This window comes from Amblyomma maculatum, chromosome 9, assembly GCF_055883805.1.
Source record: "Amblyomma maculatum isolate TAMU_Amacu chromosome 9, ASM5588380v1, whole genome shotgun sequence".
In the NCBI taxonomy this organism is placed as follows: domain Eukaryota; kingdom Metazoa; phylum Arthropoda; class Arachnida; order Ixodida; family Ixodidae; genus Amblyomma; species Amblyomma maculatum.
In genome coordinates, this window is record NC_139352.1 from 13,980,190 (window position 1) to 13,994,063 (window position 13,874).

At 43.6% G+C, this 13,874-nt stretch overlaps 1 protein-coding gene across 3 annotated transcripts in view; it reads right to left on the reverse strand.

Annotated features, from left to right (window-relative positions):
- Positions 1–13,874, reverse strand: part of r (carbamoyl-phosphate synthetase 2, aspartate transcarbamylase, and dihydroorotase rudimentary) — an 89,930-nt gene that overhangs the window by 13,644 nt on the left and 62,412 nt on the right. For all 3 annotated transcript variants that reach the window (XM_084578211.1, XM_084578210.1, XM_084578209.1), the window contains 5 exons: positions 11,267–11,384; positions 9,598–9,983; positions 5,842–5,983; positions 3,393–3,463; positions 971–1,096 (listed from right to left, as the gene is read on the reverse strand). In XM_084578211.1, coding sequence (XP_084434337.1) covers positions 971–1,096; positions 3,393–3,463; positions 5,842–5,983; positions 9,598–9,983; positions 11,267–11,384 — 843 coding nt within the window. The remainder of the gene's footprint in view (positions 1–970; positions 1,097–3,392; positions 3,464–5,841; positions 5,984–9,597; positions 9,984–11,266; positions 11,385–13,874) is intronic.

Genomic DNA, 13,874 nt, shown 5'->3' on the forward strand with positions numbered 1-13,874 from the left:
CGCGTGATGTGGGCTGTGGATGGGACAAGGTGAAGACGGTGACGAGCATTGGTCAATGCGGACAGTGGGGCGTAGTGCCGTCGTAGCGTGACAAGAAAATCAGCCAACGGAGTTGCGACCGCTCTGCTCTCTGTGCCGGGCGACCGAAAATGTCATTGGCAGACAATCAGTGCGCTGTCAGCATCGGCACAGTATGACAAGCTAGTCGATCATTCAAAAAACGCGCATGTCGATGGTCTATCGACATAGATAGGCCTAGTATGAATGCACCTTAAGCAGCAGCATTAAACTGGTCACTTTTGAAATATTGCGCAAGGGGCAACTGAGCAATGAAGGAGTGCGAGCACTCCACTCTCACAGCTGGACGATGGCGACTGGCAACCTCCCTCAGGGTTTCTCTAAATATGGTGTAAATGCTTTGCTTCACGCCTTCTTCACTACGAAAGCACATCTTGCTCTTAGATGCAGACAGGCTGTAAAAAAAAAATAATTCCCCTGCCACGTCCTGCTTCCCCCAAACAATCAACTGCAAATGAGGCTATGGCTCTATGTCCAAGGTTCCTCAAGGAATAATAAAAAGTAAAGATGAAGTAATCAACAAAGCGCAATTAATTCTCTTATCTCCACACTAATATCCTTGAAAAATAACAACATATTGACATTGCATTTGATGGCTGATGCATACTTCTCAAGTTCCTTCAGAGTTTTATTCAGTCCAGCAATGTACGTGTAAACTTCGCGGCAATGAGGACGTCAATTTACCTATCTTTTTATATTTTCAAAATTTTCAATTACTCAGAAGTAGCAATGTGAATATAGACATACAACACTGGTACTAAACAAATAATTACAAACACAACCACACACAGTGTCATCAATCTCAGCACTGCCAGCCTTTATGCTTTGCCAACCATGTTCTGCAAAAAATAAACTTCAATGAACGAAAAATGTGCAGGGCAGTGCTACATACCGTGACATTGTTGACAGTGCCAATTTCTTCACGGATGGTGTAGACATCAAGGAGGGCCTGCGTTGGGTGCTCACCAATGCCGTCACCAGCGTTGATCACAGGCTTCCGGCAGTGCTTTGAGGCTCGCTAAAAAGAGGTAAATTCAACATTTGCACAGAGAGCCGAACACTGAAACCCTTCATTATTGCGGTTGTATACGACACTATCTGCATACAAAGGACAAACAGAAGGCTGGAAGGACACAAATGCACACACGCATACGTGCACACACAGTTCATGTGCATCACCATCATCATCATCATCAACCGGACTACTATACCCAATGCAAGGCGAAAGCCTCCCCATATCCCTTCAATTAACCCGGTCCTGTGCTAGCATGAATCAGCTGTATCTTACTGCTGCTCACCTATTGGCAGGGATGTGGAACTAACGAAAAGGGTTCCACTTAAAACAAAAAATGCTCGGTGTGACATTAGACACAGGAAACGTGCAGATTGGGTCACAGAGCAAATCCAAGTTAATCTAGCCTGGTTAACGTCAAGAAGAAAAAATGGGCATGGGCAAGGTATAATATCATCTGCAGAGCATACTACAATGGCAAGAGCCCCCTTTACTTGGCATCTCGTACTTGTTTATACAAATGCAATCCTTCGTCACAGAGAAAGTCCAGCATATTTTTTTCCCCATAAGATAAAATTAGCGACTCACACCACATTCAATGGAGTCCCGTTTCTGACGCAGCAAGAACAGCAAATTAGAATTTTGTAGGAGTGTGCGAATACTCAAAATTACAAATATGAATCGAGTATGCTTGCTATTTGATTTGTATTGCTTCAATCCTAATCAATCTTGTGGCGCCGTCATGCGGCCAGACTGCATTACCGGACTTTTGAGCTGGCCTTAGCCATGCTAGCCACCCCGGCGTTCTTAGTCTTCCTCTCTCGAGCTCCCGGCTGCCTTCCCATGTAAGTTCGCTCATTAAACCTACCTTCTGGGTGAACCTACTTTGGCTGCTCTGGCTGTTTGACGGTGACAGTATTCATATCCGAAAAACTGATATTCAGAATTTCCAAATAATAGAAAATTACTGAATAGTACATCGGAACTTTTTTAAACTCTAGACGGTAGTTTCCCCACACTGTGCACTTCACCGCAATGCTTGACCACATAGGCTGAGCAGTGAAGCATCCTCAAAACACAACGGAGGTGTTGCAAGGCCTACTCGAGTGCGTGCAAAGCGAAGCACTTCAAGAAACCGAGGAAGAACGCCCTTCTTACTTCGGTTGCATTTCAGGTGCAGGCACCCATCATATTGATGTTCATCACATAAAATTAATGCAATGCAAATGGTTCTGGCAGTCTTTTTCAAGCTCATTCGATAATTTGAGCTCTAAGTTATATTGAACATTTTTCTGGGCCCTTGAAGGCCAAATTAACAAACGTTTACCGTATATTCAGCAGCAATTTGATAGCTCCACATAGTATAATGCAGGTTATTCCCCTGTATAAAACAACTGGTACATGAAATCCTGTATAAGATTTACACCGAGTATTTCAGCAGGGTATATAGTACTTCAATGCAATTCTAGAGTCTTTTATTTACCAAGTGAATTCTGAAACAAACAAGACAAACAGTATGGCCTTTTTTTTTTTTCGTATTCGATTTTTGTACTAAAATTTACATATTTGCACACCCCTGAAAATTTGTTTAATGGCCAGAGACAATGCTGCAGTTGACACAGCAACGATTTCACAGGACATCATTAGAAAGACACTTGTATGCATTTTGTATGGTTGAAATGGCAACTGGAATTGAAGACTCAGGTCATAAAATGCTTGAGAACTTAAAAGAAGTCTCAGAATTAGTTCACACATGGAAAGGGCAATAACATGAGACACCAGAGGCCACAGAAAAACTAAAAAATAAATTCAATTTGCATAGTAATTTATCGCTGCATGCAAAATATACAATGAAAGTATAATTACAGCGTGAAAAAAAGTTTCCTTTAATGCCGCTCAGTATCTGGAGTAGTCACACCTCAAAATCAGTGGCAACTTTCAGTCCTAATCAGTTGTTGAAATAAAGTGACATTTTAGAGACGCAACGTCACTAGTGAAGATTAGCAAAAGACACTGAACACTGATACAGAATCCACTGGCAACTCCAGAGTACACCATACTATAAGACTACCCTTGCTGCTAGAGATTTTACAAGCAAGGCCTCTAGAAGAAGAAGGAAAAAAAGTTGCAAACTCGTTCAGAAAAAAAAAAGAAAGAAAGAAAAAGAACTGCCAAGGGGCTTATAATAATCATTATCTTGGTCTTGCAAATATATTCTGACAGCCCTCTCATGGCTCCTTAGCCACTAGAGCAAAGCAAAGCCTGAGGACACAACGCAAAGGGTGACCAAAAACATGCTTACCAAGACAGCCCCTGGCTGCGGATGCCGCAACACAACCACATCACTGTAGTTGGACATGACCGTGATGGTGTCTGCAATGATGGAAGAGTAATTGGCCTCCTCAGTATGAGCAATCACAAGGCTGTTTATTTTTTTATTTTCTTTGTTAAAAAATAGAAAAACAATTGTCCCTTTCACATCAATCCAATGCTATCTTTTCCCTCAGTTCATCGGTTCCACCGTGCAGCTAACATGATACTTCAGAAATGAAATACGAGTGTAACGCAGTTTTTTTTCTTTTTGGGGATCTTTAGCAGAGGCAGCTAGGCTTCAGAACTATCAAACAGGAACAATGCTTTAGGGGAACATTTCTGACTAGGATTGTTCTACAGGGTTTAATGCCCCAAAGTTGACATTGGCTACAAGGAATGCTGTAGTGGAGGGCTTTGAAAAACTTTGATCACCTGGGGTTCTTGCCCTGAAAATGCACAGTAGATGGACACCTTGTGTTCCGTCTCCATAAAAAAAAGAAACTTTGCAAAAATGAAGAACACTGTCATGTTTGTAGGCAAACACCCCGAAGTTACCAGGTGCAGTGTCTTCATTACAAATTCTGCATTATTGAGGCAAGTAAGCAGCTTAAAAAAATAAATAAATGAGGATTTAAAAACACTGCTCTTTCTTATAAACTAGCCCTTTCAGAGAGGGCTACTGCCTCCAACAGACGAAACATCAGACATCTCAATTATTCAGATGGTTTCATGAACCCATTGTAGCAGCATACAGTAAAACCTTGATAATTTGAAAAATTTCTGCGGTCTCGTAATTTCTAATGTAAATTTAACCGTACAATTCGAAGCAGTGGCCTGTTCCAGCCCCAACAATTTAAAGCTACTTTATCCCAATTTCCCCTTGATAGGCTTGATATGCTGTAGCGCCCCAACCCTAGAGCTCTCAGCACAGAAAACCAATCTGTGGTACGACCTGCCGACCGAAGTGGAGATGTGCTTCACTGCAATACAACCGTGGATACTCGGCACTTCGTCAAGGCACAGGCAGGCTGAAAGCAGCGGTGCATGCACTCTTTGCCCCTCTCCAGCCTGGCTGTGGCCGAAGCAGTGTACAATAGAGGTGCTGGCATCAAACCATCTCCCATTCATAGCAGCAGCAGGGAAGAGAGAGGCTGCCACACGCTGCATTATCAGCGCGATTGTGAAGCGCTTCACCGCTTCTATAATCCCAAATTATTGTTACATTCAAGGTAGTTTTTATTCTACATTGCCCTTTTGGGTCTTCACGCGAACACTTCATATAACGAAAACCTGGATGTAACGAAAAATCTCGGACCTTTTACAATTTTGTCAAAACTAGGTTTAACTGTATATTCGGACGTTAGTTCTTGCATTGGATGTGTAAAAAAAAAAATAAGGGGTGGAGGGTCCAAACTTGGCAGAGTGTCAGCGGCCTTGACAGGAGTGCTAGATGTGGCTTGCTGGGCCTGAATGAGTTACAAAGCCATTTAGAATTGAGACTTTCACTGCATAAAAGTGTGGATTAGCATGTATAGGCATCTAGTATGCACAGATCTTTTTATAGCTTTCGCAGAATGCAGTCACAAATCCAGTTTGCACAAGGCAATGATAAGCCAGAATCACTTCCGTGATTGCTTCCGGATTCTTTGCCTCCTTTCACCAATGACATGTGGAGAAGCCATCATGAGGCTTACAGTTGCCCTGTTTCTGCTTATGCTGCGTCCTCTAGGCATGGTCCGCTCGTATGCAGGCAAATAGCTGTAGTTAATAAATGATTCACCTCCTTGCCGCTAAGGCATCGCAAAGAAGCCACCAATTTCCCTTCATGAAGTCATGTTTCCCCGGGAATGGGCATCTCGTATCTTAGCTCGTTGGCTTTCATGCTTCGCCACTTTGAAAATAGGTAGTGTAGGAATGCAACTGAGGCAGGTGGGCGCCGCTGATCAGTTTTTCATGAGATAAGCACTCGTTAGCACATGTCCAGTTGATCGCAAAATGCTTTATGCGGCCACAATTTGTCTAAGTTACGAGCTAGGCAACCGGGAAATTGTGTTATCCGGGAACGTATTGACCAGAAAAGAGTAACTTTGTGGGAGATATCTTTTACTGCCCGCAATTTTGAGCGTATGAAACGAGAAAATGATTATTTACCTTATTTGCGTGAAGGCAATGCATAGGAAGAGTTCAGGAGAATTCAAAGAGAAGATTTACTGCCACTAATACAACATACTCGCAAACTGTTCAGGCCAACAACGACAGCTGAGACAAACCAACAACTCTCATTTAGCAATTTTTATAACCAAATAATTATTCCCTGACATTTTCCACCACAATGCTGCAAAACTGGTTTTTTTCCCCCTCTCACCACACTTGCTGCCATCGATGGCCAGTCAACTACAACAGTCTCCACCTACACTGAAGAGCAGCTGATACAATACCCTCGAGGGTCTCGCCCTTTTGCGTCGACGATGTGGCCTGGTCCATGTGGATCACCGAGCCTCCAAGCCGCTGCATGGCGGCGCCAAAGCTGCAAGATGTCCGCGTGCTCACCTCGTAGAATACGGATGCCATCACCTTGCCCTGGAGAAAACGTAACAAGCATTTTCGAGCAGCCAACCCCAAAAGAGACGTCCGATGACTACCAACCAGTTGCAAAAGCAGCAGCAAAATGCCCTCTTTAAACTGAGTCTACTCAAACCCAACTGTATTACATGCTGTGATGACCACAGGCAACAAAGTGGAGGGACAAACAGCGTGCACAACACCACTCGCTCCAGCTTTCTTCTAAATGTGAAGTATTCCAAGGCTTTTAATTATCTGCTACCTTTAAAAACTAACAGCTGAAAAATTAACCTGCTAAAGACAACTACATTCCTCTTTCCATAAGCGTTACTGTGCCAGCAGTAGTTTCAGTGTTACATTTAACCTTACCATGCTTCATCCAGTGCCTCATGCAGACAAGAAAGGTCTAACAGCACCATTAAGTGCAGCTACCATAAAGTACTGACAGTGCATATGTGCCTCATTTTCCGTTCCTCACCTTAGGCATCCCAAAACGCTGCGATTCCATTAACAAACTATGCACAGGGCACAGGGTGCTGAAGTCCTTACATTTTTTTACCAGCAAAAAGTTCCAGCGTGCTGCCATTCTACTTTTCCTGTATCAGGTTCCACAACCAATTTCGCTAAGAAAAATGTTCATTATACCAGGTGCCCCAGTTAAATGCAGCAAAGTTAAAAAAAAAAAAAAAAAGGGAGGGTGAAAGCAATTCAGTGCTGTTGAGAGACATGAACTATCTGCAATATTTTTTTTTTGTCCTTAATCAGTAAAGGTGAAATAGCTATGTTCTGTCTGAGAATTTGTCTTCAGGAGAAAAGTAAAAATTGTACACCCCAGGGGTGAAAGCAGGCTTGAGCATTTTGGAGCAGCTGTGCATGAACAAAAGAAAAGTTTGGAGCAATCAAATTAGTATGTTGTAGAGCATGTTTCTAAGGTCAAACGCTTTTAATAATCGCAAGTTTTTGTTGCTGACGTACAAAAGTAACCAATTTGGCACGTTTATATTAATATTAAGGCGAAAGCCTTTAATGGCTCATACTTGCGGCCATGACCCTGTCTGTCCGGCCAAGAGAAGTGTCACACTTCTTCGCGAGATTCTGCGAGATTGTGCCTCTAATGGCTCATACTAGCAGACGTGACCATGTCTATCCTGCCACGAAAATGTCACACCTCCACTAGTACTAGTAACAGTTATGGCCAATGACTAACTGGTCACTAACCAGTACTAATGAATATCTAGTACTAAGTAGTTATTGGTCATGACTAACTAGTCATGAGTGATGACAGATTTGACGCAGAAAGTTGGACGAGCTGGTGTTTAGATTAAACAGACATAGTCCTAGCACTTTAGACAGGGACAAAGGGAGAACACAGACACCACAAACGCTAGCGTCGCTAGCGTTTGTGGTGTCTGTGTTTTCCCTTTGTCCCTGTCTGAAGTGCTAGGACTATGTCTGTTGATTGACCGAGATGACTGGCCATGACGTCACATCCGGTTATGATGTCATCAGATAATTCATGCATATAAGAAGCTGATCCCGCAGAACACAGACACCACAAACGCTAGCTTGTGGTGTCTGTGCTTTCCCTTTTCCCTGTCTAAAGTGCTAGGACTATGTCTGTTGAATGACCGAGACGATGGCCGTGACGTAATGACGTAACATCCGGTTATGACGTCATCAGATAATTCATGCATATAAGAAGCTGACCCCGCCGGGCGTCCGATCCAGGCATTCGTGCGGCGCCTTTCATACAGTGCTTCCTCAAACGCCGCACCACACAGCATATAGAAGCAGACCAGTACAGAAAGCATCAGTGGTGTTTCAAATTGGTTTACAGCAAAGAAAAGGCGCAGTATCTGTCATATTTCTCCACGGACACCTGAACCGATCCATAAGGAAAAGAAGGAAGGTGGGAGTGAAAAAAGAAAGGTGCCGTAGTGGAGGGCTATGGACCACTGCGTCACACTTAGGTGGTCCAAAGGGCCCTCTAGCAATTGTCAATGTTCAATGCTTTGCTCACCACCCGCATCTCTGACAAGACAAACAGCCAAAACATGTACAGCTACAGTAGAGTGGAGAGCTGGGCCAGTTGGTACATATTGGTAAAGATTGAAACCAGCAGAAAGACGCAGACAGAGAGCAATGCTTGCTTCCACACTTCCTAACTGAACCAAGTTTGACTATTTTGACAGGATAGATTAAAACGTGGAGTCTACCACTTTGCTCTGCTCAAGCACCGCAACAAATTTGGTGTTCACATCAATCAGCAGCCCATTTCTGCTATCTTGTACATACCCTTTTTTATCCGATGCCTGTGCTGAAAAATTTTAAGGCAGTGGTCAGTAGTACCTTCAGGAAGGATAGACAGCACTCAAGGATAGCCTTTCCCTCTACCAGATTTTTTTGCTTCATAGTTTCCTGCCAATGGCTCCTCATGTTTCACCTGAGCCAAACTGGCGCTTAATTAATTTAACACATTGGCAATGGGCCCTGTATGGCTTTCCAACACTCTTGAGAACATGTCTAGTGAATGGCACCTTTATGATGCTACCCCCTCATGCTTCAAGTATGCTTTTGCCTGACTTAGTCTTCATACATTGGTTATTAACAAAGGTGCGATGATGAAGTACCTGCTTGTTTTCAACTTGAGTTGTTCTGTGTAGTCAGAAAACTTTCCTAATGGCTGGGCTTATCCCCCGTGAGTGCTTCGCCTCACTGTCGACGATTTACAAGGGTCACTATCGACGATTTACACATTTTTTTTGCAATTAATTTCCATCCAATCATTTGTAGCTTTATGCTTTGTTATGTTTTATGCTTAAATTTATGAAACTATTAATACGTATTAAGCCCAGCAAGATGTGCATTCTCTGCCACACCGTTGCGCTGCCTTTGTTTTGACTAAAGCGACCCTTAGAGCATGTACACGGAACTCACAGCATGCCATCACTCTGGTGTGCTTCTCACGATCAATTAATCAAATTGTATGGAATCAAATTTTTTTGACGAAAGCAAAAATGCTTGATCCACTAAATTTGGTGGCAAAACATTGAGGAAGTCTCACTCAGGACGTGCATCTAAACACTACTTGCAGAAAAGGGACAGGGAGATGAAAAAAGGGCACAGAGAGAGATGCCATAGTGGAGGGTATCCTGATCACCTAGGGTTGGATTTATAGGGTTTAATGCCCCGCAGCAACTCAGGATCTGAGACTGTTGCGGAGCCATTCGAATAATTTGGACCGCCTCGAGTTTTCAATGTACATAGTACACGGGCACCTTGCACTGTGCCTCTATCGGAACATAACTACGGAGCCAAGATCAAACCCAAGTACACTGTGGCAGGGCAAGTACACAATAGACTGGGCTAGTTAATGGATGACGATGAGTGAAACAGTGTGATGATAAAAAAACCTAAAGCAGAAGAATATTGGTGTGCCAGCACTTGTTTGTATTCCTTTCTGTTCAGTCTATCCCGTCATCAAGCTGCTTCACTCCTTGCTTACGCATGTTAAAACCCATTAACGTTAATGCATGTTAAAAACCATGCTCCTGAAACTGATTCAGAGCCTTCCACTACATTTCAAATCACACAATAAGTGAAAAGCACTATATTGCCTCAGTGTGACGCACCTTGAGCACATGATCAAGGGCGCGGTCCTTCTGCACACACACGCTGAAGGCGTGAGCCAGGTTGAATAGGGCATGCATCTGTTCCTTGGAGAACATGTCGGCTGTCAAGATGTGCCGGCCTTGCAGGGCATTGGGGATATCCGGCAGGCTCCATGGTATGGAGGTTGTCGCAGCCGATGCCGCCACCACCGTGCCACCCGAGGAACTGCCGCTCATCAGGGGGCTGATGCTGCGGTGCAACATGCTGGACGGTGCGACGGCGGTGCCCGGCCTCATGGCCACTACTGCGGCTGATTCATCCGACGAGCTCGTCACCCCCGCCACGCCACCCGGCACTAGCAGCCGCTCTGGCAGGCCCAACTCTTGGAACATCTTGTTGTACATCTCTGCCAGGGACAAAACGAGGAAATTTTCTTTTGCATGCGCTCTGACCTTTAATGTGCCTTTCCTATTTTCCACATTCCATTGGATAGAATAAATGAGAAAATATTCTCAGCAGCCTTTCTGCTAGTTGGACAACTGCATTTGCCAGAAGGCGGCCAGGGACAAGTGCCAGAGAGCTCACAGGTGCTGAATACATCTCTGACAAGTTATTCAATTAAAAAAATACAGAGCAACAGTTTTGTCAAGGACCTTTCTTCCAAGTAATTGGGCAATATGTAGATAAGCATGGGACAAAAGGAAATGTTTGTAGTCACTGGCAGCCAAGACACATTGTGAAGCATTTTGCGCAGCAGCTATGAAACAGTAATACTAGATAGTCATATTGAACCAGTACTGTCAGTAATGTTAAGCAACTTAAAAGCAAATAACCAACTTGCATGTCTGGAGAAGTTGGTAGTTTTTCTTGCCATACAATATGGGATATTAAAGAAGCCCGCCAGCTAGGGCGAAAAATGTGAACTACTATGTGCCACTTCTTAGGGGCTCCAAAAGCGATCTCGTTGGCGGCTCTGCAGAGCTTCAGTGAAATCGTCACAGCTCTCACAATGCCTTGTGCCTTTGTGCACATAGTGAAACTACAAGGATAAGTAGGAAATAAGGTAAAAATATGTTTTTACTGGCAATTTCAAGCGACACGCTAAAAGTAAATGTCATCGATAGAAAGAAAACCACAGTTGTTCGTCCGCACAACGCTGCTTGCTTCTTTTTCAGCATCATGTCAACCTCAAATTTCTGCTGCCGCTGTCATGCATCACCATGTCATACTGTCATCCGTGGTAAGAATAGTTGTCGCTGCCTGCATGAGGCAGATCGGCGACAAAGAGGAAGACCGCATGGAGTGCGCGTGGAATTGGCCGCCGCTGCTTTGCCTGGCTCCAGCTCCTGTTTCTGCCTCTTGCGCATGAACGGCCTGGCCCTGCCCTTTGAGCCTGTCCTTCTGGACTGCCGTCTCGGGTCGCTGAAAAAACCTGTGACATTCTGGTGGAGGTGGTGGGATGCTGTTCCTTCGTAGTTTGTCTACTAATTTCATATTTGATTCATGCTGCTGGTTGCGCATAATAGGCATGAAAAAGCAGCTTGTTCTCTACAGGTTGACAGTTGTGACAACCAAGCAAGACTGTTTGCATAGCAGCATGAACTGTGGTGTCACAACACTCGGTAAAATCTAACAAAATTACAACAATGCCTTTTTAATGCAGCTTGGAAGCATTTATGGGGGGCTTACCTGTGGTCAAGGACTTGACAGAATTGCGCCAGTGACCGTGCTTCCCAAGTGAAGGGGATGTGACACCATATGTTGTCTCGGAAACTCCAGAACTGCCCTTCTCAGGAGAGCCTTGGAGCTGCATGAAAAGGAAGAAAACCATGCAAAAAAAACATGTTTCACCCCAAAGATATAAAAATAAAGACCAGGGATATGAGAATAAGAAATTTCAAAGAATGGATGTAGAAGTAGAGCGATTTAGTAGAGTTGGTAACAATCCATCACATCGAACAGCGCGAGAAAGATACGGGGGCAGAACAAAGGATGACACAGGACGAGCGTATAACAAAGGACAACAAAGGACTAGCGCTTGTCCTATGTCGTCCTTTTTTCTGCCCCCGTGTCTTTCTCTCGCTGTTTGATGCGATGAAGAATAGGTAACTTTTGTCATGCAGTGCATTTTCAGATAGATAAATTGATATCTGAGATTTCCTGAATATTCAACGCAAACTGAATACCTCGCCGGCTTGTGTATATGAAACTTTTGCAGAATCTCAGTACCTGGTCAAATTATCTACACACAGGATTTAAAGGTTACAAATACGCCCCTCTTCGTGTACAGTCATGCGCAAAAGTGGAGAGACCATGTAATTTGGCAGAACCGCATGCCAGCATTTTTTGACCAGTGCAGCAACTGTTTTTGGAATTTGCATATGATGCCCCCTTGTCATACTAGCCAGCTGGCCCAAGCATTTCTGTTGGTTGCCTTTGTATATAAAAAAACAGCCTTTGTAGTCATTTACATGCTCTCTGAACTTTTGTTATCGCACAAAAAACCGACAAAATTCGAACCTCCTGCTAAATTCCACAAGCGGGTGAGTTTTCTAGGCATGTGCAAATGATTGAATTTTATTTCAAAGCCAATAAGCGAATAGCTATTTTGTTCAAACAGTTTTGAAGCTAAGAGAATACTGTCAAAGTGAATAGTTTGAGGCTAAAAATGCTGCAGTAAAAAAAAAAAAGGTTTGTTAGCATTTGCTGAAAGATGTTTATCGAATTCAAAAGACAACTGAAATAAAAATTCAAATATAATTTGAAACTTGCATTGCATAATTTACAAACAGCAGCAAACCAAAGTGCACTAAGCATGATAGTCTCAAGCCCTTACCATGAGATTTTTTACATGAGGCTGCCCTTGAATACAAAAGGCACAGGTGTGTTTTTCAGACATGATTTGCAATTAAAACTTGCAGTGCGCCAAGTCATATATTCCACAGCATACATCAATTCTTTCCTCCTATCTATCCTCCTGTCCCGTGTTGCGATGTTCCTCACTAGAGTCTTATTTCTACCAACTGACTCTTGTTGTCTGCACATGGAGTCGAAATTTAGCAGAATGGGGCAAGTATGTTTACGATGGTTCTCTAAGCACTGCAGGCTACGCACAATACATTTGCACGCAGTAATCATATTTGGTCAATGGTGACTATGTTCACCGAAGCCAAGAACCCTTCACAAAAACATTTGTGTTTTTATTTTTTAGTCTTGCTCTACGAGCTCATGTGGTTGCACTGAAGTCATTTTTAACATGCGGCTGTCTGTTAAACGTGGCTGCGACTGTTTAGTCACCGACTGTTGCCTTACAGGGCTAAGTGGCATACAGTTAAACCTCTATGTAACAAACCTCCATGTAGCGAATTTCTCGATATTACAAAGTTTTTTAATTCCCCAACACTGCCCCCATTCAAGTGCGTATATTTGAAAACTCTGTGTAACAAACATGTACTGGCACTTGACCTTGATATAACGAACTCGCGGCGCAGACTGTCTCTTAGCTAGTGCAGAGTTACCGGATATTTGTTACAACCCTGCAAGTTTCAGGCCGATAAAACACAAACTGAAGTCAGGAATTCCCACTATAGCAATGAGCGACCATAGTTTAAACACGCCTGGTTTCAGCGCCGACGCAGCAGTCTCCGCTGCTTCCGCTGTCGGAACATGGCATTACAATAGCTCATGCTTAGAAGCGGCAAAAAATAATAATAAAAAAATATGCCGACGGTTACGCGGGACAACACAGACGATGCATAACGCAGGAACAGGCGCCAATCTAAAGATACATGGGGCGAGCAGCACGTATGAGTAGCGGGAACAGCGGAGCGAGCTGGCGACGCGAGGCAGGTCGGTTTCCCCCAGACTGATTCCACCTCCACCCCCTTTCTCCACTCCCCCGTAAATGCTTCGTCCGAGCCGCAGAGAAATTGGAGGTTGCCGCCCCGCTATCAGCGCGATCGCGAATCATTTCACGCATCTATGACTTCGAATAATTCTGATTCACTGTAAACACTTTCAGGGTGGTATCCTTTACATCAATTCTTAATCTGGTTATTGTTCTACATTGTCCTTTTGGGTCTTCACACAAAAACTGCGTGTAACGAAAACCTGGATGCAACGAATGAAAAGAGCAAGCTTCCTGACATCTCATTCCATGAAATTTCAACGGAAGAAGCACTGCAGCACCAGTGCATAAAAAGCCATACGAAGAGATTATTGGGTGCTGAATATTCCCTCAAACTATTATAGAGGTAGTCTGTGAATAAATTCTTGCGTTCAACAATTTAGGTGCAAA